A 25,203-nucleotide genomic window follows, 5' to 3' on the forward strand; every position below is an offset into this window, starting at 1 on the left:
TTTTTGTTGGAGAAGGCTGAGACGTTATTTATAAAGTTGTTCCTTGTGGACATAATCTCAAAACGTCTCCAAAGTACCTCTCCAACCTAAGTAATTTTATAACTTGATTGTTTTTAATTTAACTTAATGAATCAATGACAAATACATATTTGTTTCAAAAAGATAAAAATAGCATTCCCTTTGAAATGGTAAATGAGAATCCAAAAAAGCACATTTGGAAGAATCCAATTTTTTGCCTTCTTTCTTCCTAAAACGAACTTGTTTTTGTTATTTATTCACCTAGCTGTGATGCAATAATCACTGTTTTCATGGTTTCCTTAAGCATGGGGTAATTTAAACTGTCAGAGTTCTTTTGCTGTCTTGTGACAAGTGCTTATTATGGTTGGCTAATGCACTTCATAGAAAACCAGCCCCCAGCTGTAGTCACAACATGAGGGGCTAGATCCCAAAATCAGCCATGCAAGTCTGCTCTGCTCAAGACTGGTAGCAATGAAGGAAATGCTCTCTGATGCCTGCAGGAAAGCATGTTCAGGGCCTGAAAACCTAGGCCATTTTGAGGTGGCAGCTCGCCAACTGAAACGCTATCAGAAGCAACTGACTTCTACATTCTGTCCACTTGCTGGCCATAAATCCCTCGTGGGCGATTTCCCTAAGCCCAGTTCACCTGCCCTCTCCTCCAAACCAGCGCTGATCCCACTAATCGTTGTGGTCACTCATGTCACAGTTGCTTGTACTCAAAAGCAGTACTGCTGCTGATGTGTGAGTAGGAGGAGTGGCCGACGGCAATACACTGGAAGAGATGCAAAATCTGCCTCTCCTCAGGAACGCAGGTGTTTTCTGGCTGTGATTTCACCTGTCTTCCTTCCTCTTGGGCTGACTCACATCTTGGTACAATGGGAGCCATGTCATTCTGACTACATCACGCCCAACATCCACTGCTGTCCTTTTCCAGCAATCAATGCTTTTCAACAGCTTCAATCTGCCTCAGAAAGCTCTTCAAAGACAACTGAAGACCATTCTTCACTGAAGGTACACCAATGTTTTATTAAATCTCAAGGCTTTGAGGAAAAACTCACTTCTGGTCCTAAGGATTGGTAGTATATGGTGGGGAAGGAAGGGGACAAGCTAGTGGATATTAAGTGGTAAATGACAAGTGTCATTCCTCCTCTTCTCCTGGGTAAACACCTCAACTTCTGTGCATCCTCCAAGATCCATCCACATGGTCCCTTTTCCACACCGCTTCCTTACTCAGTAAACATTTCTGCTATTGTCCCCAATACACTATGGTGGAAATTTTTGTTTACATGTCCATTTCACCTACCAGATAGTAAACTCCTGGAAGGAAGGGGCCATGGCTTATTCATCTCTGTTTCCCCAGCACCTGGGCCAGATCAGGGCACATAACGGCTTAATGAGCCTTCTTCCACCTCCCAGGCTAAGTTGGCCACTCCCTCCTCCATAGTACTTTACCTCCTGTGTAGGCCTTTAATAATATGATCAGCACATTATCAGGATAGGACCTATTCCTTTTACATCTCTATATCCCCAGAACCTAGCTAAAGCTAGGTGGTTCGTAAATATTTGTTGTGGGAAATACTGCTGAATAGTCAAATGTGGCCAGATGATGGGAGACCTCAGTAGCTCAGGCACGACAAGGTCACTGTAGATTTCCAGTATAGAGAGTGAGCTGATAAAAAGCAGAGTTTTAGCAAAATTCCTCTAGGCAGCCACAGGCCAGAAGACTAGATTGGTGTGGAGGGAGATGAAGGCAATGCAAAAAGCTAAGAGCTGCTATGGGAAACTCAGCAAGTGATGGAAAGAGCCTGACTAGGCTGTGGTCCACAATGAATAGACGCTGTGGTCAGATGCTGACACGACCTCTGCCAGCTGGGTGATTTTGGGCAAGTCACAGAACCCCCCTGAGACAGAGCCGTCACCTCACATGGCTGTAAGGATTAAGTGAGGGGAATATGTAAAGTACCCACCATATTGCCTGGCACATAACAGGTGCAGAAATATTTGATTTATGCATATGCCCCACACCTTCCTTAATTTTTCAAAACACACATGGAGCTCATGAGAATATTACAAACGAAGCATAAACCTACCTGGACAAGCAGAAGGAGGTTTGTATCTGGTAATGGAGATTTCAGCTTCAGGGCCTGCAGAAGTTCTAGAACAACACTACGAGACAAGTACAATTTATCCCGCTCCTAAATAAAACAAAATAGAATTTCTATTAGCAATTTCTAATAGTTCAGTTAGAATGTCAAAAGAGTCACAGATCAGAATTTTTAAAAAAGTATTTAAAAATGCATAGTGAACTGCCGTTGAGAAATCAAATTAAAACAAAAAAAAACCAAAAATTCATTTTTGTGTGTAATGAGTTTACTATAGCAGTGAGAACACACAATTTGATGGATAAGAAAAAAATAGGCTATCTCTTAAATACTGAAACCATGAGATTCGGTTCTTCTTCACAGCAAACGATAGGTTCCCAGAACTGCAGAAATTCAACAAGTGTAAAATTATCTATCTTTTTCAATAGAAAATGATTTAGAGAGAAACAGGTACAACTGCTTAAAGGATTTCATAGCCTCTCTGAGGAAATTACATTTTAACTGGACTATTTTAAACATATAGAAAAATAGAGAGATGAACATATCATGTACTACTACCCATCTTTGTCAAATCATAACATTTTGATTTAACATTTTTTAAATAATAAATCAAACATCACAGAAACAGTTGAAGCTACCTTTTCTTTCTCCCTTCCTCGAAGTAGCCACTATATTGAATGATGCATGTTTTTACAATTGTACTACATATATATTCTATATGTATATATAATGTATAATGTTTTTGCATGTTTTTTAACTTTCTATAATGGTACGATACCGTGCATATCTTTCTGCAATTTTTCACTACATTGTATTTTTGAAATTAGTCTCTATTGACAAACGTACTCTAGTTCTCTCAACTAAACAGCTTAATATTTTATTGTATGAACAAAACAAAATTCATCAATCTGTCCTCCTACTATTAATGGAATGCTAGATTGTTTTCAATTTTGTAAGCTTTTTTATTGTCAACTATAACACACATGAAGAAAAGTACATAAAACTTAATTGTATGGATAAATGGATTAGTATAGATTGAACTTTCATGGAATCAGTGCCCAGATAGAACAACAGCACATTGTAAGCATTTTAGAAGCCCCCTGTGTGTCCTTTCTTCATCATAATCAAGTACCTGAAGACACTGTGGGTCTGTATCCACTATCTTTTCTTTCTACTCATTCTCGCTCATGCTATCTTGCCTCCTTCTTTGTCTGGTTATCTTTGCGCACTAGATGCTTTATTAAAAAATTATTTGTAAAAATAATTCGAGGCCTGAAGTGTTATCTTCCTCCAAAGAGTTTTCTGTTTGTTTTTGCCAGGTTCCTGGGAGCACTAATGGTCCAGGGTTACCTTAATCAACATACGAGCCTTGTACTCTCTTATCTTGGGCCATCAAAGAACTTGACATTGAGCTGCATCCATGTGAGGGCAAGTTTACTTCTGGGTTATCTTTACTTTGTAGTTCCGACCAAAAGTATGCATGGGGGGGGGCGGTGCATATCAGACAGTCCCCACTCTTGGTAGATCCTGTATTCTGACTTTTGTCCCCCTATCCTGAATCTTCCAGAATTGCAGCTCAGCCATTCAGTCACACCTACCAGACAGGCAAACACCCCCAGGGCAAAAATAGCCTTCAGTAAGTACTAGGCTGTCATCACTGCATTTCTGTGTTCTCCCAGATATTAGCCTGGCAACTCTTCTATATCTGGTTAACATTTTGATGCTTTTAAAAAGTTTTCAGAAAGTATTTTGTTCACCTTTTTAATTTTTTAAGTTAAATGGGAGCATGGGTTCAACTTATCTAGTCCATCATTATCCAGAGAGAAAGTCTAGGATTTTTATTGGAATTAAACTAAATGTATAGGTTATTCTGTGAGAATTAGCTGTCTTTATTACTGGGTCCTCATCCACGAACATGAGATCTGTCCCCATCTATTTAATGTTGTTTAATAAAATTTCCTGGTTGTCTCCATAAGCCTCTTGCACATTTTTATTAGATTTATTTTTTTGTTACCACAATAAATGACATTTTGGAAGCACATTTTATAATCATTTGTAGCAGAATATTAAGATAGATGATTTCTGGGTATTCATTTGTGTCTAGTATCCTTGCTGAACTCTCTTATAAAAATTATAAAAAGGTGTCTATAGATAAATTCTCTTTGGTTCATTTATAATCACATCATCTATGAAGAGTAAGAGTTTTATTTTTCCTTTCCAATCCTTATACCGTTTCCCCTGAAAATAAGACCTAGCCAGACTATCAGCTCTAATGCATCTTTTGGAGCAAAAATTAATATAAGAACTGACCTTATATGAGACCCGGTATTATATTATATTATATTATATTATATTATATTATATTATATTATATTATATTATATATTATATTATATTATATTATATTATATTATATTATATTATATTATATTATATTATACCTGGTCTTATAGTAAAATAAGATGGGGTCTTATGTTAATTTTTGCTCCAAAAGATGCATTAGAGCTGATTGTCCGGTTAGGTCTTATTTTCGGGGAAACATGGTACGTTAGGTTTCTTCTTCCTGTCTTACTGAACTCAGTAGGACCTCCAGGACCATAATGAATAGAAGCAGTGATAATGGGCATTGTTGTCTTATTTATGATTTTAAGGAACTACTGTTAGCATTTCACCATTAAGTATAATGTTCTCTAGAAGTTTCTGGTAGACACCCTTTGTCAAGTTAAGGAAGTTCCCTCTATTCCTAGTTTGACAAGAATTATCATAAATTGATGTTGAATTATATAGAATGCTTCTTTTGTATCTGCTGAGATAATAATAAAAGTTTTTCTCCTTTAATGTGGTAAGATGGTGACATAAATAGATGTTCTAATATCTAAACCATTCTTATATTTTGAGAAAATCCTCACTGGGTCATGAAGCTTTCGTTTTAATGTATTAATTTGCTATTATTCATTCAGAATTTTTGCATCTTTGAAGTATAATTGGCTTATCATTTTCCATGCTCCCATTGCCCTTGTCTGGTTGGTATCAAGAGTCTACTGGCCTCATGGAACGTGTTGGGAAGTGTTCCCTTTTTCCTATTCTCTATATTAATTTGCATAACGTAGAGATCAATCTGTTCCTTAAATGTGTAATAGAAGTTGTATTTAAAACTGGAGTAGTTTTTAACTACTGATTCTCTTTTTAATCATTTAAATCTGTCCTCTTTTTTTCTGATTGTTATATACTAATTTTTATAGAAAACTGTCCCTATTGTCCAAGATTTCAAATTTACTGGCATAAAGTTGTTCATTTTTAAATCTCTGAGATGTCTACAGTTAAGTTCCCTCTTTCATTGCTGATTATCTGTGCCTTTTCTCTGCTTCTCTTGATCAGTCTTGTCAGTTTTGTCTATTTTATTAGTCTAACCAAATCAGTCAGCCCTCTTTTGGTTGTATAGATCCTGTATTGAATCTATGTTTTCAATTTCATTAATTTCTGCTCTTATTTTTATTATTTCCTTCCCTTAAATTTTCTTATGGTTACTCTGTTATTCTTATTTTAACTTAAGTTGACTTCTTTAGCTCATTTAGTTTTTCTTCTTTTCCAATAGAGGTATTTAAGACTATAAAATTTCTTCTAAATATCTCTGTGGCTATATATTCTCAAATTTTGGAATGCAGTATTTTCATCATTGTGTAACTCTGAATTTTTTTCTAAATTCTCTTATATCTCTTTTGATCTATGAATTATTTAAACCTGTGTTTCTAATTTCCAAGTATAGCAAGTCCCAGGCCCCCATTAATTTTACATGCAATATCTTTGTATCAATTAGAAAAAGCACACACACACAATACAAACACACATGCATATTGACATGTGATTGCAAACCTGAAAACCTGTATGTGTTTTCAGAGCCCGTATGCATATGTTTGCATATGCACTCTCATCCACTCACACACACCCTCAATGTCACACTGGCACACACTTTATATACACCCTTCTCCTGAAGACGAAGTGATTGTGTCAGGGTTGGAATCTGGCAGGGGGGATAGGATTTAGACATCTGAGAATATGGGGTAGTCAAGAATGTCAAAGACTCCTGGAGGGGTAGGAGGGACAGGGCAGAGCCATGTACACATGCGTACAGTGGTGCGTGCATGGGCACTATTCTCTGTGTATGCAGGGGCCTGTGAGCTGGTGGGGGTTTATGCAGGGGGTGCTTCTCCCAGCTGCTCTAGGACTTAACCAGGAGGCCCCAAATCTCTACATCTGCCTCAGTACTCACAAAAAATTTAATGTGTCTAAGAAGTGAGTGGTGTCCCCTTAGATGTGGAGTCCTTTTTTAGGCTGCTTGAATACCTATATGCAGTTATGGTTTTGTTATTGAATAACAATTTAATTGCATTCTGATTAGAGAACTTTGTCTCTGAAACTGATTCCCTAGTATGTGTTAAGACTTTATTTGTGGCTTATTACCTGTTCTATCTTTTAAAAAGCTCCACATATGTTTTTTTTTTCCAATACATGCTCCAATTGGTAGATTCAAGATTCTTTGCATGTCCACTAGATTCAATTTGCTCATTATATTGTTCAAATCTAGTAGTCTTAAGCCTTTTTTATTTGATCTATCGATTACTGAAACAGAAGTGTTAAAAATCTCCCACTATGATTGTGAATTTTTCAATTTTTCTTTGTAATCCTCTTCACTTTTATTTTATATATTGAGGCTACATGATAAGCTGCTCAGTTTTAGAATTGTCGCATTTTCTTAGTGAATCGTTCCTTTTATCAATATATGGCAACTTTCTTTATAATAATACCTTTCAACTTAAACGCCATTTACTGGATTCAGCTTTTTATTAATATTTGCCTGGTATATCTTTTTTCACCCTTTCTCTTTCCAACTTTCTCAGTGTCTTTACATGTGTTTTAGATGTGTCTCATAAATAAGATGTAGCTGGATTTTTAAAATCAAATCTGCAAAGCACTCGTGAGTTTAGTATACTTACATGAATTGTGATTACTGAAATATTTGGAATTTATTTCCATCATCTTACACAAGCTTATTCCATCTTGTTCTATTATTCTTTCTCTTGATTGACTTTTTATTCCTGCTTATTTTTCTACTTGTTTGGAACTTATACATTTCATTTCTGGCCTTTGGAGTTTTTACACGAAAAACATTTACATGTATTTTTAGGAGTTTAAAGTTACTCATTACCTCTGCCTTTCTTTTGAACAATATATAGAATGCTTTAACTCATATTCCCAACAGTACATACCCCTCTTATCTTATAGGTTACTGTTACCTAATATTTTAGTGTCATCTTATTTGTATATCCATCTGATGAGTCATTGTTACTACTGCTCGATACTGTCAATGATCTCTTAGAGTTCTACACTTTACCAACTCCTTTGAGCATCATTCATTCATACATTTCACTCTTTCCTTCCTGGTTCAATTTTGTTCTTATTGTAATATATCCTTTAGTACATGTTTCAGTGAAAAATCTATGAGGAAATTTCTTATTTTCCTAATAGTTTACTTATTTAGCCTTCACTCTTAATTAATAGCTTAGCTGGTAGAGAATTCCAGGTAGAGTTATTTTCTCTCATGATTTTAAAGACATTTTTTCATTCTCTTTGGCTTCCATTATGCTGTTGAGAAGTTTGTTGTCAGTCTATCTGTAGAGTGTCTTTTCTGTTGGTTGCTCTTAAAATATTTTGTCTTCTTTGTTCTGTCACGGTGTACCTACTTATGTATAATATGACATAAGCATGTAAAACTTTAGTTTATTTGTAATAATTTTAGTGCTCATTGTGCCTCCTGAATCATAGCATTAATGATTTTCATAAATTTTAGAATAAAAAGCCTATTTTTTCACTCTAAAACATTTATTAGATACATGTTAGATCTTCTCTTTATAGTCTTCATCTCTTTCTCTCTCTTTGCTGCATGCTATGTAATTTGTTCAGATTTTTCCGTATCGCCAATTCCCTATTTGGCTATGTCGAATTTGCTGTTTAACCTGTCCATCAAGTTTTTTTTTTTATGTCAGTGACTATTTCATTTCTAGAATTTCTACTTTGTTCAAATCTATCTGGATTTTTTTTTTAAGTAACTGGATCTCTTTTTGTGTTTTTAATTCATCTTTTATATGCTTATCATTTAAAGTATGTTTTTATAGTCTCTATCACATAGTTCTAATATTGGAAGTCCTTAGGGGGAATAATCTTGCTGTTTCTTGACTCTGCTAATCTAGCTCATGGTGGATTATTTCTTCACATGTTTCGTAATTTTAGATTGTGAGCTCATGCTCATCAGCATTTTAATTATGGGAACCCTGTTGGGCCTCGGTTGAAAGCATATCCTTTCAGAGAGGTTTGAGAGTTGATTTTGAGGTTGCTTCTACTAGACACTCCAATGCTATTATGTGCTCAATACCAATGTTAATTTACTTTTCAGCGTGGGGGTTCAGAGCATGCCAGTATTACAAATTCAAATTCTAAATATGTTCAAAGATAGGCTCATGATTACTAATGTTCAAGCAAGACTATAAATCTGTCTCTCAGTTCCCAGGCTCAGACAGATCCCATTCTTTGTCACTGCCATATAAGATTACATTCTTTCCAAATCACCCAATGGTGATTTTTACCAAATGGATAGCCTTTCAAGGGTTCTGACTTTCTGCTGGGGATGACTCAGCTCCAACTCCCAGCCTGAAATAGTCCAAAGAGCTCATCTCCTTTCTCCTTATGGGCTTTAAAATTCAAGCCACTAAATTACCAAGACAAGCAATTCTCTCATCCTAAGACTTCTGCAATATCAATTTATATGCTTACCACTCTGGTTTTCAATTTTGTTTTCATTTTTGTCTCTTTCATTCTTATAAAATTAGCTATATATTTAAAGTCATGTTTATTACATTTCATCCAGCATGTCTAGTGTTTCAAGTGGTACAGTTTTCAGGTTATCTAGACTTCCAGATTGGCAGAAAGAGAAGTCTCCAAAATCCTTACCTTTCCATGCCTTTCTTTTGACTAAATAGGGAGAAGGCTCAATTAGATAGTGTTATTTAATTATTTTTTATAGTTTCTCATTATCTATAAAGAAGGTGCCAACACCCTAGATTGAAGCTTTCTATAAGTAACAGTCATTTCAAGTTGAAGAAATGAGGAAGGCTAGATGACAACAGGAAGGGCAGATGACAAGGTAGAAGTGGGAGGCCAATAAAGTTATGAAAAATTATGAGGGGATATAATGTATAATGAGTATTGAGAACCAAGAATATCTCGAATTCAAATAGGTGCAAGCCCTCTTGTAATTGTTACCTATAACGCATAACATAGAAAATATAAACTCATTATGGGCCTTCCTATAACAAAACGCATTAATCTAAATAAAACAAACACAAAGAAAATGACTTCTAAAACTAGAACATCTTTTCAATTTATTTGGTGCTGTGTCTTACAGATCCATTTTTTAAGTGAAAAAAAGGAGCGAGGTTATTTTTCAGGAAGGATTTTGGAAAAAAAAAAAAAAATATATATATATATACATATATATATATATATATATATATACCGATTACTTTGGAAGTTAGAAGACATCATTCCAGGCAGAGTAATAGTTTATAATCAGAGGGACTAAAAGAAGATTATCATGGAACACTGAACATGGCAGAATGGGCGCAAGATGGAAAGAAAGGAGAGAAGAGTGTTTTTAATAGAACAAAATCCTTGATATGAAATTAGATTTTTATGAGGAAAACAAAGGGCTTATAGAAGTGGACAACAAGAATACAGGACTATTCTGAAGGTTCAAGAGAGAACCACAGAAACAGAGACCCCATTGAAAATGAACTTGGAAAACTTGGGAATGGGAACAGTTACGTTTGTACATTGTTCTTAAGGACAGAAATGCTCTCAATTTGCCCTGCCTCCTGCTTTTCCATTAGGACAGTGTCTACCAGCACCAACAAGGCTGCTGCTATATGCTCTAGGCAAGCAGTACTTTTCCACTTCTCTGGTGGGGCAGGGGATAAAATGATAATGCAATAGAGAGAAACCATTATTAAGGCAAGATGACAAAAGACGAGATTACAATCTCAGAGGCCAAGAACGCAGAACTGGGAAGACAGACAAATAATGAGAATTAAGGCGCTCTCCACGGGCTTTTACAAATGACAAGCCGATATTTTTCCACTCTGGGTATAAAAATAAGATGTAGTGATGGCCTGCCCAGTAATCATGGGATGGTGAACTTGAAAAGGACTTTAAGAGGTCATTTCGACCGTTATCTCATTTCATTCCAAATACCTCTTCTCTTCTAAACCATATGACCCTCAATTCTCCAAATTTGCATATTTAAGATACGGATGTGTAAAGTGTTTTCTTCAAAGATTATTTATTAGACCTCAGTAGAATTACTCATTTTTAATGATATTGAAGCAATTAACCTAACAGGGATTTGACACTGATTAGAAAGAAAACGTCTCTGCCAGTTTTCAGTTTCCCAGAACACATACATTTGCACCCTTACCTTAGTGAAAGCTCGGTAACATAAGCCACACACCTCCACCAGGTAGGCCAAAGTGAAGACAGCATTCTGAATTACAAAGCTGAGCAGTTTTGAAAATGGTTCCAATAAACTCTGCAATGAGATTGGGGCCAAACAAGATCAACTGCTAATATTTTCATTAAAAAAGCATTAAAGTCTTATGATACTTTAACTAAGGGGACCACTCTTTTTTTTATTTCTAATCTGTTGCCAGGTGGCTACTGCAGCAACCCTGTTGGTCTAAAAAGTACAGACCTGCACCTTCAATTAATGGCTCAAAGAGCATGATTTAATCATTTTATTGCTCAAAAACATAAAATCCATTTTTCCAGATGGCATCATGTATAAAGCTACCTAACTCCAATCCTCTCTTCGCATCCACCCCTAGCAATCAAGACTGTGCGAACTGCATTAGATCGTCCACTCTATTTCTCAGAATCTGTAGGCATCTGTGGGTTCATCAGATCCAGCTCTTCTAGAAGCCTGTTGTCTGAGTCAAATAGCACAGACCAACCCCTACATGTAAGTACCAAAGCACTAACTATTGGCTTAGATAATAAGCCCAACTTCCTGCCATGTTTATCAGGTCAGTTTTAGAACCATACGCTTTCATAAGTCATTTAGAAACATTGATTGAGCACCTCCTAAGTATCAGGCGGACTCGGATACTTTCATATAGCTTATCTCACTCAAATCTATTACAACAAACCTGGGGAGACAGTATAACAGCCAATGACACAAGCTCTAGAGTCTCACCCAAGTATTTTCAGATTCTAGTTCTCTGTGACCTTGAATAAGTGATTTAACCTCTCTGGGTTTGGTTCTCTCTTCTATAAAATGAAGACAATAATGGCTTCCACCTCATTAGTGTTATTGTGAGAATTAAAGGAGATAATGTACGTAAAGTACTTGGCAATAGTAAGCCCTCCATTATTGTTAGCTATGAGCCGCAACATAACTCTCTGAAACTTTACTATCCCTATTCTGCAGCTGAGGCAGTTAAATAGGCAAATCACTCGCTTAAGGCCTAACAGCTATTGAATGGAATTAAAAACCAAATTCCAGGGTAATTTTCCAGAGGCAGAATTGCTCTGCAGGGAAGACAGGATTTGAATCAAGCTCCAAAAGACTTCTGTGCCATGATTTTTCAACCTCTATAATGCTAACTGTCTGGATTATAAAAGTAATACATGGTCCATGTGCAAATCAAGGTTCTGTAGAAAGTATACACAAGGAAATAAAAGTCATGCATAATCCTACCACTTAGTGATAACATTTTGATATATTTCCCTTCTTTGTTGCACACCAGTTTATTAGTTGAAATCTTACACATCTACAATCCTACATTTTGTTAATTTCATTCTATTAATATAACATGTCATTTTCAATGCTAGTTAATTCTTCATAATCATCCATTTTAATGGCCACAAAAGTCACATTTTATTATAAACAGTGTCCCATTAAGTATGTTTTTGCATGAAATTTGCATTTCATTTTCTTCCTTAGAATAGATTCCTGGAAAATAAATGATTAAATCAAAGGCTATGAGCATTTTGAGATCCTTTTTTCCTTATTGATACAAAAATAAATTCATTACATGTTAATTGTCCCTGAGGATAGGAATTACGTCTTTTATTTGTTTGTATTCCCCACAGAAACCCATGTAAGTGCTTCCCATATTTAAAAAATCTTAAATTCTTTGAAATAGTACTGTTGATACAGTATTCTTTGCTCTTTATAAATGCTGTTGCCTGGAAACACCAACGATGGATGAATGGGGACAGGATATATAGTAATGTTGATATATGATGCATCCTTATTTGTCAAAAAAAGAAACCTGAATTCAAACCTACACAGAAATTTGCTCTTGTATCTAGCAAAGCAGCATGGTGGTAGGGCAATGTGGTACAACAGCAAAATCAAGGAAATTGGAATCAAAGGCCCTACGTTCAAGTCTCACATCGTTCACTAACCAGCTGTGTGACCCTGGCCGAGACACTTTATTTTTCAGCCTCTTTCCTTATCTGTAAATTAACAGATTAGACTAAATGATCTCTTTGCAACTTTCCAACATAAACCATGAGTCTATGAAAGCACCTTCAAGGTAAAAAGTTACAGAAGATGTGCCTTTCTTGGTATATTAACCAGTAGTTACCAGCCACTGCTATACAAAGTATTGCACCACTTCATATAAGGCAGCCCAGAAATAAAGCCAGGGATACAAAGGTGCATGAGACACAGAGCTGGACTTGTGAAGGTCACAGTCTCACTAGGGAGACTTCAGCACAGTGTCAGTGCTCATACACAGAGCTCCATCAAGTATTGTAGGATCTGATATAGAAGCACGTTGCTATAGAGAATACAGGCATTTTTTAAATTGACATTCAAATTCTCATCTTGAAGAATGAAAAGGAGTTCACCTCCCTGACAAGGGTATAAAACATTTCAAGCAAAGGAAATGGTCTAAGCAAAAGCAAGGAAGTATGAAATTAAATAAGATCATAAATGTAAAGTAGTTAGCACAATTCCTGCCATATATATGGTAAATGCTCAAAAACAATGGTGGTTGTTTTGAGGATATGATGATTCTGGAAACAGGCAGGAGGCATGGGGGATGGAACAGGTAGCTGAAGACTAAGCTGGAACAGTAAGCTGGCAAGTTAATGAAGTACCTTCTTGTATGCCACATGAAGGAATTTGGACATTATCCTAAAAGAAATGAGAAATTATCAAAGATTTTTAAGCAAGGAATTAATGCGATAAGATTTGCGTTTAGACGGTTCACCCAGTTCATAGTATGGAAGACGGACTGGTGGACATGGCCCAGGACTCAGAGGACCAATTATAAAAAATGATCCTGTGACATATCAGAGCTCTTCACACTAGACACTTTCAAGGAGGTTGAAAGTGAAGCATTCAGTATGAAATAACTATTTCTTCAATATTGCTACATGCCTTTTTCGGTTAAAAGATAACTGAAGAACCAATTGGTTATGTTTTTTCTGAAACATACATACCCTTGTGGCATTGGTAGAGGGTATCTTCAAGAGGCAAATCATAATTCTCAAACTGGAATCTAAAGAACACTGTGAACAAATATGAAAAAAGTAAACATCAGTACCCTTCTTCATGTATCTTTTGTTTCATACATTTCCTATAAGCACTTATTTTAGGAAATAAAATCTGAGATAGAGCTATCTCCTCACAGTTTTCCATGCCATAAATTCATGTTAAAAAAAAAATCATTCTCAGGTTTTAAAAATTTCATTAAACAATGTTAGACAATTAAATAATTAAGCATAGCTCCTAAACTATTTCTTGAAAGATATATCCCTAAAATTAAATCAGGTAGAGTTGGATAAAGAATTGGATGGATGGATGGATGGATGGATGGATGGAATGATGGACTAACAGATAAGTACACAGATAGATATTAAATGTGCCCAACTCTACACAGGTACTCTCATTTGTAAAAGGTCATGTTTAAAAAAACAACAACTTAGACTGATTTAAAACCATTAGGCTTATTAGTCCAAATAAGACCCAGTTTTATCTGCCCTTTCTCTGCTACTACAAGGTATGACAAAAACCTAGGGAAAAGCAGTAAAAGTCCTACAAGAGAAAATCATGCCTCACACATCCACTAGAGTTGTACTTGGCAAGATTCCATGTCAAAAGGCACTTTTTTTTTTTTTCAAAAGGTACTTTTTAAATCTAGTTTACTGGGATTTGGGAAAAGTGTTACAGCAAGAACAAGCAATAATATTATTACATCATTAAATACATCACCTTAAATACATCTCAATGATGCATTAAATACATTACATTATTAAATACATCACAATAGCAGGCTACAGTTAAATCTCTACAGCTGTCTACAATATTTACCTCTTTAAGGTACGACAGACTAGGCCAGTGGTTCCCCAAGTATAACCCCTAGACCTGCAGCACCCATATTACCCGGAAACTTTTAGAATGCAAATCCTCAGGTGGCACCCCTCTGGAATCAAAAACTCTCAGAATAAGGCCCAGAATCTGTTTCTCAGCACATCCCTTAAGGACATTGTCGCACACTGAAGTTTGAGATCCATTCTGTGAACTGATGAGAACAAACTACAGAAGGATTTTCAATGGCTTAAAATTTTCCCCAGAGATTACAAACAAAGCAGAAGAGGATCAGAGGCAGTGCCCAGATCTGACCTAGCAGGGAAAGTTGTTACACACATTCTGAAAGTATTTCACAAGTGCCTTCTAAGGTAACCATTAATCTATTTAATCTGCTCAATGCCCATGGGAGTAGATGTGACATTTACATTACTTTGAACCAGGAGCCGAAAATGGGCTGCTCATCAGGTTCCTATAGTATTTTAAAAATCAGAAAATATCGTCTTGGAAAACATGGGAAGATCAACAAGGTGAGGTCTGCATTCCCACATAACAATTAGCTGGAGTGGAGCAGCGGATGCCCCTACAGAAGGGACTGGTACTTTCCAGTTCTCCAGGATCTCAATTGTCCTTATGACCTCATCTCACTCCATTCCACTCAATAACCTTGAAGTTAGGGACCCTGTAGGCAGGGCTGAATGTCATACATTAGGCGTACCAGTTGTTTACAGCTGGCAATACTTCCAACTGGTTGGAGCTCAAGTTAAATATTTTGACCAGAGCATAGCCCTATAGGCATTTGAGTTTGCCATGGCTGCCCCACCCCTTCTCTTAGAGTGTGTGGCTCTTGAGTAGCGAATGACCCTGAATGGTTCTCAGGTTCTAGGGTGAATCTATGTGGCCATGTTAAAATGTGTGCACTGGATGTCCTATGTGTGTATCCCCAGTCACTGCATACATACATTCCTCTTTCCTTGAATTTAGTCAGCTACTCTAGATCTGTGAGTCAACAAAGATCGTAAAGATCTCGGTATTCCTGTTTCTCACAGGAACTTCAAACTCAAAGAAAGCAGCCAGGGTCCCTAAATTTTCATCCTTACAGAACCTATTTTGGGGTCATATTTTCCAAATCTCCCAATTTGGAAAAAGGTATTATCAGAGGTGGCTGGTCTTTATAAAACATTTTATATACATGTAATACTCATTTTAGAAGAGGTGCTGCCAACGTGTAACTTCACTTGTCAGCTTAACAAGTGATTCATTTTGTTGCAAGTCGCATATTTCTATCTGATCTGCATAAAGCACAACAAGCTTATAGAGCAAATGAGGTTCACAGACACAGCAATGGCCACGACCGGCCACCGTTTTCTCCCTGCTATAGCGAGACCTGATTGCCTCCAACTCACCTCTGCTTTAGAAGGACCCTAAGTCAGTAGGTGGAAAAGGACTCTGGAGTGGAAGTCAGGAGACTGGAGTTCTAATCCTTACACTGCCACCACCTCTCTGAATTTGCAGTCCCCCATCTGAAAATGGGGACGCTGGGAAGGATGGTTCTTATAGGTCTCTTCCAGCTTTAACAGTATAGGATTCTGTTTTAGAACTTAATGGGTTCCTGTTGAAAATGTTCCTTAGGCTGTCAGATTGCCAGCTAGGTATTGTGTCTGTATTTTGGAGGATGGCATGGTGGGGGGTGGGGCAGATTGTAAAGCAGTCAAGCAGAAGTATCATCCTGGTCTTGCAAGTATTTTAATCACAAATGCACAAGCAATCACTTCCTTCTAGATAATTCTCTAAAACTGAAGCTTTACATTACATGTCTGGTCTCCTTTTAGACAAAATTATTTATTTACTTATTTATTTACTTACTTACTTATTAATTATTTATTTAATATCCACTTGAGAAAAATTTCTGGCTAAACACTATCTACTAATGTATTCCTGACTTTTTTTTTTTTTTTAATCAACTGGAATCATGAAATCAGTAAGTCAAAATGCCTCCTGCACTCGCTGTCATTCTGTAATATCTGGAGGGAACAACCTAAATAATACTCTCTACTCCTTGACTAATAGATTCCTTATAGTCCCTTAGGAAATATTAAATCACCCAAGACCCTGCATCTCTGCTAGCGGAAGGTCTGCAAACGGTAAGCAAGTAATTTAAAATGAAAGCCTGGGCTCAGCTTACCTTCAGAGGCAAAACAGAAGGCAGCTTGGCAAAAAATGTCTGAAACTGGTTGCTGATTGTGGTCCAGAGGCTACTAGGGGAATCCATGGGCAAAGCTTCCATGAAGGTAGCAATGTTTTCCAAACAGCGTAGCATAGCACCCCCTGCTGGTAAATTCTTTTTGTTATTTAGACCCTAAAAACACAAAAGCATAGGCAATCAACTGCTGCAACCGCGTGGGAATTCATGTAGCTACTTGGTGAAGATCAGTTTTAAAAATCACATATTCAGGCTACAAGCATGTCGTGTGCCTACTATATAGACTAATCATTGTAACTGACAGGAGGAGTCCAGAGCAAAATCGACTGATTCAGACAAACTTAGGGGGAAAATTGTGATCTTTCACTCACTGAAGAGAAGGTGGAATGTGACCAAGAAAAAGTTCTTTTAAGGAGCTACAGTTGGTGTGGTTAGGTGCTAAGACGACAATGAATGATACTTGCAGGAAACACCATTGGCCAAAGAGTAAGAGTAACAACTATAGGAGCAGCAAAGTTCCTACGGCAATCTGACAACCCCCCAGGCTAACTGAGAGAGCTAATAGGCAGAGAACCTGAGACATGACTCCAAGTCTCACGATACAATGAATAAGCAGTGGCGCTGAGACTGGAGTTCAAGTCTGGCAATGCAGAAAATAAGCGGGACTTGAATCCAAAGCTCGTGATACACTAAATAAGCAGTGAAACTTGACTCCAAGTCCCACAATAGAGTGCACACTGCTCTCCACAGCACACATTTCGAAAGCCAGGGAGGCCTGGGGACATAAGTGCACACAGGCTGGCTTCCACCCCTTGCTTGAGGATGTTCAGAGGCTTTCAATAAATGGGAAACCCACACAAAAGAGCAATGTCCAACTGACACTGGTCTGTGCGTTGGCGATTTTGAGAGAATGTCTAAAAAGTAAAAATATTTAAAATGTGATTTGACATTTTAAATTTACACTTTCACTTTGAAATTTAAAAATGTTTAATTTTTAAATTGAATGACTTTGAATTTCTTTCGCAGCAGGGCTGTCATCAAAGCAAACCTACCTCCAAGAGCTGACTGAGAGCAGCAACAGAGCTCAGCTCACTGAAGTCCATCAGAGACGTGGCTAAGGTCCGTAAAAAAGTCCCATCTGGAAAGTCAACCATCAGATTTAGTAGCATTCAGCTTTCAGTGACTAGCCGCGTCTGCGGCGTCTGGATTCCCCGCAGGTGAATTACCTTTGATAGTGCTCTGGAACAGCTGCGGGAAGATTCCGTTGGGGGCCAGCTGGTGGAAGATACAGCGCAGGAACTGCTTGGCCACCCCGGCGGCGTTGCCGGGAACCATCATGCTGGAGTGGAACAGGGAAAGAAAAGGCAAGCAGTCATGGAAGAAACAGCATGAGCTGGAGTATTTATTTACTTATTTATTTAGGGTTCGGGCCTTGACACACCAATCCTCTCATGGCATATCTCATTGTCATTTTCATCAGTGAGATGAAATGTTCTAATCACATAGAATCCTGTTAAGTTTTTAGAAAGAGAAAACCAGGAAATGCCAGAGTGATCCCAGACTATTCCAGCCACCCCAGTGCACAGCGGAGGGTTCTGAAGCTCCGAGAGAAAAGGTGACCTGCAAAGGCCACAAGTCCAGAGAATGGCATCAGGACTAGAACACAGGGTGAGGATTATTAGCAAGACTCTCCCAAGGAAGTGTCACTGGCGGCTAAGAGAGAGCGCTGCTGGGAGGAAAACTGCAGGGAGGGAGACGTTCCTTCATATTGGGAGAGCTAGGAAGACTTGGGGGGCATCTGAGTTGGCACAGGGCTTTGAAATGTGCACTTTCCCCCTTTACCCTCTGTACCATTTCTGCATAGCGAAAGAGGGAGCCAAGAGATGATGATGTGGCCCGGCCCCTCAGAACCAAGTGTCAGAAAGGATGTTTCCAGAGTGATTAGGGGGTGAGTTAACAGAAGGAAGAAAGAGGAGATCAAAGAGCTCAAATCGGTCACTGGTAAAAAGTCCCTCATACCTGAACTGTTTCATTATGCCACGTCTACCCTGAAATGCTGGTTCAAACTTATAGGTCAAAAATGTTCTTCAGGAAGAAATGACACCAAACTTACACAAATGCTTTCAAAAATTAGGGAAGGAGAGAAGCCTTCCCAACTTATTTTATGAGGCTAGCATAGCTCTAAAACTAAAATCAGACAAAGGCTTTACAAAGAAAAAAAAAGACCAATAGTCCTCATGGACATTTCATCCAACAATAAATATGGATGACAGACCATGACCAGATGAGTTTATCCTAGGAATATAAGAATGACTTAATGTTAAAAAACCAATCAATAGAATTCAATACATTAAAGAATAAAAGGAAAAATAAAACATATAGTTATTTCAACAAATACAGAAAATGCATTTGAGAAAATTCAACATACATTCATGATAAACACTCTCAGCAAAGTAGAAATAGAAGGAAAGAAACCTCCTCAATCTGATAAAGTTAATCTATGAAAAGTATTTAATAATGAGACATTAAATGCTTCTCCTGTAAAGAGCAGGAACAAGGCATGGATGCTTACTCACATCTGTATTATCGTACTGAAGGTTGTGGCCATTGCAATAGGGCCATAAAAACAAAAAATAAGAGGCATAGAAATCAGAAAGAAATCAGAAACTGTCACTATTTACAGATGATATGATTTTCATATACAAATGCTTTTAGATTCTATGGAATCTAAAAAGAAACTGCTACAATTAATAAGTGAGCTTACTGCATTACAATGTTAATACAAAAAAATCAATTGTATATTTATATACCAGCAGCAAAAATTTGGAACATAAAATTTTTTTTAAATTCCATTTACATTGGCATTTAAAAAACAAAATTTGGGGGAATATATTTAACAAAGGATGGGCAATACCTCCACACTAAAAATCACAAAACATGGTGCAGAGAAACAAACAAAAATAAACCTGAATATAACGAGAATATATACCATGTTCATAAATTGAAAGACTCGATACTTTCATGATGTCAGTTATTTTTAAAATGATTTATAGTTTCAATACAATCCCAGCAGGCTTTTTTTCCCTAAATTGAGAAACTTACTCCAAAATTTACATGGAGACGTGGAGAATCTAGACTAGCCAAATCAATTGTTTTGAAAAAGATGACCAAAGTTGGAGGATTCACACGATCTGACTTCAAGACTGACTACACAGCTACAATAATCAAGACCATGTAGTGTCAGCTCAAGGATCAACAAATAGTTCAATGGAACAGGATAGAGAGCCTTGAAATAGATCAACTTCACTATGGTTATTTGATTTTAACAGATACCAAAGTGATTCAATGGGTAAAGGGAAAGTCATTTTTTCACATGGTGCTGAAATAACTATATATCTACCTGGATAGAAAGGAAGCTCAACCCCTACTTCATACCATACAAAAAAATTAATTTGAGCTGAATCATATAAATGCTAAATATAAATGCTAAAACCGTAAAACTTTTAGAGGAAAACATTGGAGAATCTCTTCCTGACTTGGGGATAGACAAAGTTTCCTTAGACAACAGGAAGCGATAATCACAAATTGTTTTAAATTTTTAAAAACATTAGACTTTATCTAAATTAAAGATGTCTCATCAAAATATATCAATAAGAAAAGGAATATGAAAAAAAAAAAGGAATAGGCAAATCCCAGACTGGGTGAAAATATTCTAAAAACATATTTAAGAAAGGACTGATATTCAGGATATATAAAGAAGTTCTGTGACTCAATAATAAAAAGACAAAAACCCAGTTAAAAGTGGACAAAGTTTTGAACAGGCACCACCAAAGAAGATTTACAGAGGGTCATAAAGGACGCTTAAAAAAATACTCAACAGCATTAGTTGTCAGGGAAATGCAAATTAAAACTATAATGAGATACCCACTAGAATGGCTAAAATTTAAAAGACTAACACCACCAATTTTGGGCAAAGATGTGGAACAACCAGAAGTTTCATACATTGTTGGTGGGAATACAAAATGGCATAACCACTTTAAAGAAAAGTTCTGGTAGTATCTCATAAAATGAAACACCTATCCTATAACCCAACAATTTCATTCCTAGGTATTTACCTAAGAGAAACAAAAACATCTGTTTACAAATGGGCTTCTATAAGAATGGTCATAACAACTTCATTCAGAATAGCCACAAATTAGAAACAAGGCAAATGTCCATCAATATGAAAATGAATAAACAAACTATGGGATACTACTCAGCCCTGAAAAGAAATTATACATGCAACAACATGGATGAATCTCAAAAACATTATGCTAGTAAAAGGAGCCAGACACAAAAGAACATATACAGCATAATTCCGTTTATACTCGTACGAAGCTCTATGGTGGAAAAATAATCATGATGTTTGCGTCTGTGAGGGTAGAGACTAACTGGGGAGGTACATGACAGACCTTTTTGGGAGTGACGGCATGTTCTATATCTTACAAGGTTTTGGGTTATGCAGGTGTGTGCATTTGTCAAAACTCAGTGAATGTACACTTAAGATATGTGTCCTTTCTTGTATGTAAATTTTGCATCAAAAGAAAAAACCATGAACAGAAATGGAACTTTAGTTAATCATAACTTCACTGGAGAATGTCGGAGGGAAGTATGCTAATACCTGAAATTTACTTTGAAATGCGTCCAAGAATAAACCAGATTGATGGATGGGCAGAAAGGTGATGGCTGGATATGTAATAAAGCAAGTAAAATGTTCATTTAGAATCTAGGTGATAGGTATATGAGTGTTCATTACAAAATTCTTTCAACTTTGCAGTATATTTAAAATTTTTTCATAATAAAGTCTAGGGAAAAGGCTAAAAAAAAATTCTATGACTAAATAGAACATAAAATGAAGAGCAAACAAACGTCCCTAAAACCGTAAATTATAAAAGTGCAATAACAACAACACTATCTTACGTTTGTAAGACCTGCTACAGTTATGCTATCACATTTACTCAGTCACTAGGACCTCAGAACAAATACCTCTGTGGCACACAAAGGTCATGTATTAGTATCCCTTTTTTATAGATGAGAAAATGAAAGCCAAGAGATAAATGTGCCCAAAGTCACACACAGATCTATTCCTGCTCTCCTCCGATCCTTTCTCCCCACTTCAGCCAAAGTGACCTTTCTACATGCTACACACACACACACACACACACACACACACACACACACACCCTCATTGCTTAAAAATCTTTCAATGGCTTATCATTGCCACGAGAAGGAAGCCCAAAATATTTAATGTGGTTTATAAGCATTGTACAATCTGACAAACCAGTCTCAGCAAGAGCTTGCATCTCTGTAGCCACACTGGCCTTTTCATAGTTCCTACTACACACTATGTTCTTTACCACCTCAGGATGTTTGCACGTGCTTTCCCCAAAACTATTTGCATAGTTAAACCCAACTCATTTTTTTCAGATCTTAGTTTGAACATGACTTCTTAAGGGAAGCCCTCTGCCTCTCCCCTCCTTTACTACTACCCAGACTAGATCAGGTCTGCCTGTTATATACCACTCACCTCTCATCTAGGTGTGCCCATCTTAGTAAATGCCACGCTCATCCACCCAGTGATTCAGACCAAAACCTGGGAGTCGTTCTTACCTCTTGTCTTTCTCTCACATCTGACATCCAATCCATCAGCAAATTCTATTGGCTCAACTTTCAAAATACTTCCTGAATATACCCTTAATGTGACCACTTCTCACTACCTTAAACCAAGCCTTTATCATCTCATACCTGCACCACTGAAATGGCCTCTGCTTCCACTCTTGATCTGTTTTCCTCCATAACCTGTTTTCAGCACAGAAGTCAAAATGATCTTTTCAAAACACAAGTCATGCCAGTCCTCACTCCATTTCACTCAGTGAAAGCCAAACTCCTTACAATGACCTACTGGGCTCTACCTGGCCTGGCCGCCCCCTTACCTTTCCACTTCATCCCCTCCCGCTCTTCACACTCATTCTGCTCCAGCCTATGTTAGTCTGAACCCCCCAGTATACAAGGTGCACCCCCGGCTTGAGGTCTTTGCATTCGCTGTTTCCTCTCTCTCGAACATTCTTTCCACAAATTGCTGCATGGATCACTCTCCTCCCCCCTTTTCAGGTTGTGTTCCAATACCATTTCCTCAGTGAGCCTGCACTGGACCATTATATCCAAACACTGCCTCTGGTCACTCGCTGGCTCCTGGACTTTTGCTGATAGAATTGAGCACTACATGGTATTAAATTACGTTTTCAGTTTTCTTATTTGTTAATTTGTTTATTGCCTGCCTCCTCAACTAGAATGTAAGTTCTGTGAGAGCCAGGATTTGCTGTTTTGTCAACTACCACACCCTCAGTTCCTAGTGGTCACCCCATAAATACTTGTTGGATAAATTAATGTTAGACATGTCTCACTATACTTTTTGTTCATAGCACTTAGCACTGTTCAGTTATAAACTTGTGTATGTATTTTATTCCTGTTTGCCTCCCGGATAGACTGTAAGCCCCAGGAAGGCAGGAATCATGCCCGTTTGCCCCTGGTTGAAACTTAAGTATCTAGCACAGTGGCTGGTACAGGTGGGCTTAAAAATTTTTATTGACTAAAATGAGTGAGTGAATGAATGAATGAATGAATGAATGAACGAGTGAACAGAAAATGAACACGGTACTCTCTGGAGCTGCAACTGAACCTAAAAATATTCCTTCCATGGTGTAGACTCTGGTGTTTTAGAAACAGAATGAAAATGCACAAGAGATAAAATGAAAGTGAGATTGGAGCTCTTTAGGACCTTACCTTTCTGCTTGATTAGAAAAAGTCGTGCTGGATGCCAATCTAGGAAATAAGTAAACAAAGTCACATGAGTATCAGGTTTTCATGGTAAAATGCACGAGCACTGTGGTAGGACCCACTGAGGCTCCAGTTTAGATGGTGAGACACATAAAACCATTGACAAGTCCGTTGACCAGGGACAGAGGCTCCACGCAGTGGTCAGTCTCCAGGGTCGAACTTAACCTGCTCCCTGAGACCTGATTTCCGCATCAAATCAGATATTTCCACAGAAATGCATAAAGTTAAGTTGGCTTAATATCACCTAGACGATCTACAAAATGGCCTCTGCAGCCAGGTGACACAGATACCAATTCATCCCCGTGTCAACTCAACTCCAAATTCATTTCTTTGGCTATAACCTCCGAAACCTAACCACGAACAAACCACAAACTGTAAAGGCCTCTCTAAGATAGTAAAGTAGGTAATAGAGGTATTTGTCAGCTAATTGTTGGGTTGAAAGGACATATTGAGATATTTATTCAGTTAAGTAATCAATATATAACATGTAGGGGCAGCCGGATGGCTCAGGTGGTTAGAGCACGAGCTCTTAACAACAAGGTTCCTGGTTCAAGTCCCACATGGGATGGTGGGCTGCGCCCCCTGCAACTAAGACTGAAAACAGCGACTGGACTTAGAGCTGAGCTGCGCCCTCCACCACTAGATTGAAGGACAATGACTTGGAGCTGACGGGCCCTGGAAAAACACACTGTTCCCCAATACTCCCCAATTTAAAAAAAGTTAAAAATTATATATATATATGTATGTATATATATACATATATATATACACACACATATATATGTATATATATGTATATGTATATATATAAAACATGTAATTTTTGAAAAGTGTAACTGTATGGTTCTGTATACATGGAATATTCTGTATGTACAGAAAGAGAATGTGCAAAATCTGTAGGTTTAGAAAAACATGGCTTGATCAGTAAGATACTGAAGAAGCAAAGAGAACGCTACAAATTTATTTGCTGACGACCCCAAGAGAGTGAGCTGAGCCAAGAACACATTTGGAGAGGAGTAGAAGGTCAGCAACCACTAACACCAGACACCATTCCCAGCTGCTTTCATCATGGACCCTGTCATGCTAATAATACTACAATGAATAGATAAACATTAGCAAATGAAATAAACAATATTAAGGGTACAGCAAATGTGATCTTGAAGGCTGTACCTAGAAAAAAGGGGTGGGTAAATCTTAAGAGGGATCTAAGTAGAGAGCAAAATACAAAATCCTACAGAGAGGCTTGGGTGATAAATAAAAGGCTCCTACTGAACTTACATACCCTTAGAACACCCTGGAAATAGTTCCTGTGGTACTAGCATAAATAATCCAAGTGTTCACAATACATCCACATTACCTCATGTGGAAATGAAGCATGCAAGGAAGCCCTGAATCAGGGGGCTGCCGAATCTGTTCCCTTAGCCGGTTTGGTGATTAGGCGTAGGCTGCTACGAATTCTGGGAGCTTGCTTTAAATGTTCTCTCCCTGTCTCTTGCTAGTCTACTTAAAGGAGGTAGAGATTTAAACATATGTACATGTAAGTCTGTAAAAAAGTATCTGCTACTATTTCTCCT

At 37.5% G+C, this 25,203-nt stretch overlaps 1 protein-coding gene across 16 annotated transcripts in view; it reads right to left on the bottom strand.

Annotated features, from left to right (window-relative positions):
- UNC79 (unc-79 homolog, NALCN channel complex subunit) overlaps window positions 1–25,203 on the bottom strand; it is a 240,447-nt gene that overhangs the window by 31,170 nt on the left and 184,074 nt on the right. For all 16 annotated transcript variants that reach the window (XM_033108855.1, XM_033108860.1, XM_033108868.1 and 13 more), the window contains 7 exons: window positions 23,576–23,614; window positions 17,980–18,092; window positions 17,806–17,891; window positions 16,736–16,909; window positions 13,683–13,751; window positions 10,648–10,758; window positions 2,109–2,213 (listed from right to left, as the gene is read on the bottom strand). In XM_033108855.1, the coding sequence (XP_032964746.1) occupies window positions 2,109–2,213; window positions 10,648–10,758; window positions 13,683–13,751; window positions 16,736–16,909; window positions 17,806–17,891; window positions 17,980–18,092; window positions 23,576–23,614 (697 nt within the window). The remainder of the gene's footprint in view (window positions 1–2,108; window positions 2,214–10,647; window positions 10,759–13,682; window positions 13,752–16,735; window positions 16,910–17,805; window positions 17,892–17,979; window positions 18,093–23,575; window positions 23,615–25,203) is intronic.

This window comes from Rhinolophus ferrumequinum, chromosome 6 (genome assembly GCF_004115265.2).
Source record: "Rhinolophus ferrumequinum isolate MPI-CBG mRhiFer1 chromosome 6, mRhiFer1_v1.p, whole genome shotgun sequence".
NCBI lineage: Eukaryota > Metazoa > Chordata > Mammalia > Chiroptera > Rhinolophidae > Rhinolophus > Rhinolophus ferrumequinum.